The 5,083-nt window shown below is 54.4% G+C and overlaps 1 protein-coding gene across 1 annotated transcript in view; it reads right to left on the bottom strand.

Annotated features, from left to right (window-relative positions):
* Positions 1-5,083, bottom strand: part of PPP1R37 (protein phosphatase 1, regulatory subunit 37) — a 17,566-nt gene that overhangs the window by 8,052 nt on the left and 4,431 nt on the right. The window contains exon 5 of the mRNA XM_009883535.1: positions 1,757-1,924. Coding sequence (XP_009881837.1) covers positions 1,757-1,924 — 168 coding nt within the window. The remainder of the gene's footprint in view (positions 1-1,756; positions 1,925-5,083) is intronic.

Below are 5,083 nucleotides of genomic sequence, written 5' to 3'. Positions count from 1 at the left end.
GACAGAGCCGCTTCCCGATGCGGGGAAAAAAATTCGGGGTGAAGATTTGTAGGAGCGAACTCCAACCGGTACCTCGCGGAGGGGTTCAACCCCCAACTCTGCCCCTCCGGTAACCGGGAGAGAAAAACGAACTCGGCCGGAGCCGGTTATGGCACCCGGGATGCGCAGGAGAGGGCAAAATGGTTTGTTTTTTTTTTTTCCTGGATATTTAAGCTGAGCTGAGGTTCGGCTATCGGATCGGCGCCCGTCCGCTCGTTTTCCAGCCCCGCACGCCGTAGCGGTGTTCCCCCAGGCAAGAAACCCCCTTCCCGAAAATCCAATCGGGCTGGAAAGAAAAAAAAAAAGGGAGGGGGGGGGAGAACTTTGTAGAGTAGGGTGGATGGTTGGACTCGATGATCCCAAGGGTCTCTTCCAACCGAGACAATTCTACGATTCTATGATTCTAGCAGAGTTAGGAGTCGAAAGGGATTAGCAGAGGAGGACTCGCGGCCGGGAAGCGTCTCCGGCTCCCACGGCAGAAGCGGAACAATTTGCTTAATTACATAATGAACCTCTTGGGAGAAAATGAGCTGAAAACGTACGCCGGAGCCGGGTAGAGAAAAGCCGCAAAAAGCGCCGCGAGGTTTTCCAGGGGGAAAAAAAACAAATAAATGGAAATTAATAATAAGCGGAGAGACCTGGAGGACTGGAAAACACCGGCGTGAAGGTAAAGGAGGGAAAGAACGGGTCTTCGGGGAACAAGAGGACTTTCTGCCGGCGGCGGGGCGCTCGTCGGCAGGAAAGGAGGAGGAGGAGGAGGAGGAGAAACCGGGTGTTGGGTGAGTGAATCCTCGGGGTGACGCAGGCAGGGGAAAAAAAGGCGCCGGTGCCGAATGAATGGGAGGGAGGGGGGAGAGGGGCTGATGATGTTCACCCATTTTTCCCCCCTCCGGCAGCGGAGACGGAGACACGTGGGCCACCTCGTGCCGCTCACGCTCCAACCCAACTGGAAGAGGAGAAGCGCCGAGGTCTGCAAGCACGGGGCCAGCGCCGTCACGGGGTGGGGAGCCACCACCGTCCGAGTCACATTTTGGGGTTTTTTTCCCTCCTTCATTTCGTCTCAGATGTTGGTGGGGACCCCGAGAAGCGCGTGGTTGTTGAGTCTTCCCCACAGCGCTGCTCGAAGCCGGGGCGGGGGGGGAAAAAAAAGCATCAAAGGGTTCCACGTCAACACGGGCAACGCCGGTCTGAAGCCACGTTAGGGGGAGGGAGGGACGACGTGGGGAAAAAAAAGCCCCTTGAAGAGGCGAGGATGGAAAGGGGACGCTCCGGGGGGCAAAGGGAACTCGGGATCATTGCTGGCTAACCTAATTTTTAACCACTTCCTTAATTAATCCTCCTCCGTTTACCCGCCGCCAAGCGAACTCAAGCGGCCCGGGCACGGCGAGGGAGGAGGAAGGCGAGTCGGGACGGGATGGGAACGTGCAAGAAGGGTGCCTGAATTTCATCCTCGGCCCCGAAAAGCCATCCGAGGGTTAGCGGTAACTCCCGCAGCTTTGAAAAAAAAAAAAATACGTATTTCAAAACGCCACGGAGCTCGGCGGCCACCTTCAGAGAGAAGGGTCAAAGCTTTTCCTTTCGGAGCAGCAAGCGTTGCGCCAGCGGAGCGAAATAAGAGCGCCGGGTACGATGGGAATGGGTACGGCTCCCCCTCTCCCCCTCCCCCCCCAAAAAAATAAATCAGCGCCCAGGAAGAGGGAAGGAATGACCACAAAACCCGTGAGGTTTACGTCAGCTGCGAAAAAGGAACGCGGAGCCAGGAGAGAGAGGTCGCGGCCACTTACGTCTTCATCCAAGCTCGTTTGCTCCAAATCGACGATTTTGAACTGGACCCGCTTGAAAATTTCTTCCAGGGCCTCGCAGGCTTTGTAATCCAGCTTCTCCCCTGCGGAAAGAGCGGAATAAAGGCATTTTGGGTGCGCACAACAGCTTCTCCCCTGGAGAAAGAGCGGAATAAAGTCATTTTGGGGGCGCGTAACAGCTTCTCCCCTGCGGAAAGAGCGGAATAAAGGCATTTTGGGTGCGCACAACAGCTTCTCCCCTGGAGAAAGAGCGGAATAAAGTCATTTTGGGGGCGCGTAACAGCTTCTCCCCTGCGGAAAGAGCGGAATAAAGGCATTTTGGGTGCGCACAACAGCTTCTCCCCTGGAGAAAGAGCGGAATAAAGTCATTTTGGGGGCGCGTAACAGCTTCTCCCCTGCGGAAAGAGCGGAATAAAGGCATTTTGGGTGCGCACAACAGCTTCTCCCCTGGAGAAAGAGCGGAATAAAGTCATTTTGGGGGCGCGTAACAGCTTCTCCCCTGCGGAAAGAGCGGAATAAAGGCATTTTGGGTGCGCACAACAGCTTCTCCCCTGGAGAAAGAGCGGAATAAAGTCATTTTGGGGGCGCGTAACAGCTTCTCCCCTGCGGAAAGAGCGGAATAAAGGCATTTTGGGTGCGCACAACAGCTTCTCCCCTGGAGAAAGAGCGGAATAAAGTCATTTTGGGGGCGCGTAACAGCTTCTCCCCTGCGGAAAGAGCGGAATAAAGGCATTTTGGGTGCGCACAACAGCTTCTCCCCTGGAGAAAGAGCGGAATAAAGTCATTTTGGGGGCGCGTAACAGCTTCTCCCCTGCGGAAAGAGCGGAATAAAGGCATTTTGGGTGCGCACAACAGCTTCTCCCCTGGAGAAAGAGCGGAATAAAGTCATTTTGGGGGCGCGTAACAGCTTCTCCCCTGCGGAAAGAGCGGAATAAAGGCATTTTGGGTGCGCACAACAGCTTCTCCCCTGGAGAAAGAGCGGAATAAAGTCATTTTGGGGGCGCGTAACAGCTTCTCCCCTGCGGAAAGAGCGGAATAAAGGCATTTTGGGTGCGCACAACAGCTTCTCCCCTGGAGAAAGAGCGGAATAAAGTCATTTTGGGGGCGCGTAACAGCTTCTCCCCTGCGGAAAGAGCGGAATAAAGGCATTTTGGGTGCGCACAACAGCTTCTCCCCTGGAGAAAGAGCGGAATAAAGTCATTTTGGGGGCGCGTAACAGCTTCTCCCCTGCGGAAAGAGCGGAATAAAGGCATTTTGGGTGCGCACAACAGCTTCTCCCCTGGAGAAAGAGCGGAATAAAGTCATTTTGGGGGCGCGTAACAGCTTCTCCCCTGCGGAAAGAGCGGAATAAAGGCATTTTGGGTGCGCACAACAGCTTCTCCCCTGGAGAAAGAGCGGAATAAAGTCATTTTGGGGGCGCGTAACAGCTTCTCCCCTGCGGAAAGAGCGGAATAAAGGCATTTTGGGTGCGCACAACAGCTTCTCCCCTGGAGAAAGAGCGGAATAAAGTCATTTTGGGGGCGCGTAACAGCTTCTCCCCTGCGGAAAGAGCGGAATAAAGGCATTTTGGGTGCGCACAACAGCTTCTCCCCTGGAGAAAGAGCGGAATAAAGTCATTTTGGGGGCGCGTAACAGCTTCTCCCCTGCGGAAAGAGCGGAATAAAGGCATTTTGGGTGCGCACAACAGCTTCTCCCCTGGAGAAAGAGCGGAATAAAGTCATTTTGGGGGCGCGTAACAGCTTCTCCCCTGCGGAAAGAGCGGAATAAAGGCATTTTGGGTGCGCACAACAGCTTCTCCCCTGGAGAAAGAGCGGAATAAAGTCATTTTGGGGGCGCGTAACAGCTTCTCCCCTGCGGAAAGAGCGGAATAAAGGCATTTTGGGTGCGCACAACAGCTTCTCCCCTGGAGAAAGAGCGGAATAAAGTCATTTTGGGGGCGCGTAACAGCTTCTCCCCTGCGGAAAGAGCGGAATAAAGGCATTTTGGGTGCGCACAACAGCTTCTCCCCTGGAGAAAGAGCGGAATAAAGTCATTTTGGGGGCGCGTAACAGCTTCTCCCCTGCGGAAAGAGCGGAATAAAGGCATTTTGGGTGCGCACAACAGCTTCTCCCCTGGAGAAAGAGCGGAATAAAGTCATTTTGGGGGCGCGTAACAGCTTCTCCCCTGCGGAAAGAGCGGAATAAAGGCATTTTGGGTGCGCACAACAGCTTCTCCCCTGGAGAAAGAGCGGAATAAAGTCATTTTGGGGGCGCGTAACAGCTTCTCCCCTGCGGAAAGAGCGGAATAAAGGCATTTTGGGTGCGCACAACAGCTTCTCCCCTGGAGAAAGAGCGGAATAAAGTCATTTTGGGGGCGCGTAACAGCTTCTCCCCTGCGGAAAGAGCAGTATAAAGTCATTTTGGGTGCGCACAACAGCTTCTCCCCTGGGAAAGAGCGGAATAAAGTCATTTTGGGTGCGCGTAACAGCTTCTCCCCTGTGGAAAGAGCGGAATAAAGTCATTTTGGGTGCGCACAACAGCTTCTCCCCTGGGGAAAGAGCAGAATAAAGTCATTTTGGGTGCGCGTAACAGCTTCTCCCCTGTGGAAAGAGCGGAATAAAGTCATTTTGGGTGCGCGTAACAGCTTCTCCCCTGTGGAAAGAGCGGAATAAAGTCATTTTGGGTGCGCACAACAGCTTTTTCCCTGGGGAAAGAGCGGAATAAAGTCATTTTGGGTGCGCACAACAGCTTTTTCCCTGGGGAAAGAGCGGAATAAAGTCATTTTGGGTGCGCGTAACAGCTTTTTCCCTGGGGAAAGAGCGGCATAAAGTCATTTTGGGTGCGCGTAACAGCTTCTCCCCTGGGGAAAGAGCAGAATAAGGTGATTTTGGGTGCGCGTAACAGCTTCTCCCCTGGGGAAAGAGCAGAATAAGGTGATTTTGGGTGCGCGTAACACACAGGGCGCGGGCAGCCCTGAGCCCCAAACCGCGGGACACACGGCAAGGTGACTTTCTGCCCCGTTCCGAGGCGTCCCACCCATCGAACAACCCTCCCGGAGGGAAATTCAAACCCAACCTCGAGCATTCACGTCGATTGCTTCGACGCATCACCTCCCGTTGAGTATTTCTCGTTAAGAGACGGGGACCGGCCGTCGCAGGGAGCCCCGAAAGTAAATTTTCCCCCCGATAAGCATCCGTGCTGGATGCTTTTAGGCAGCGCGTCGATCGCCAGCGGGGGGTTCCATCCGGGAAACTCCGTTTGGGG

The sequence above is a fragment of the Charadrius vociferus genome, unplaced genomic scaffold (assembly GCF_000708025.1).
Source record: "Charadrius vociferus isolate BGI_N301 unplaced genomic scaffold, ASM70802v2 scaffold2734, whole genome shotgun sequence".
In the NCBI taxonomy this organism is placed as follows: Eukaryota; Metazoa; Chordata; class Aves; order Charadriiformes; family Charadriidae; genus Charadrius; species Charadrius vociferus.
This window is presented reverse-complemented; position numbering and strand designations above follow the sequence as displayed.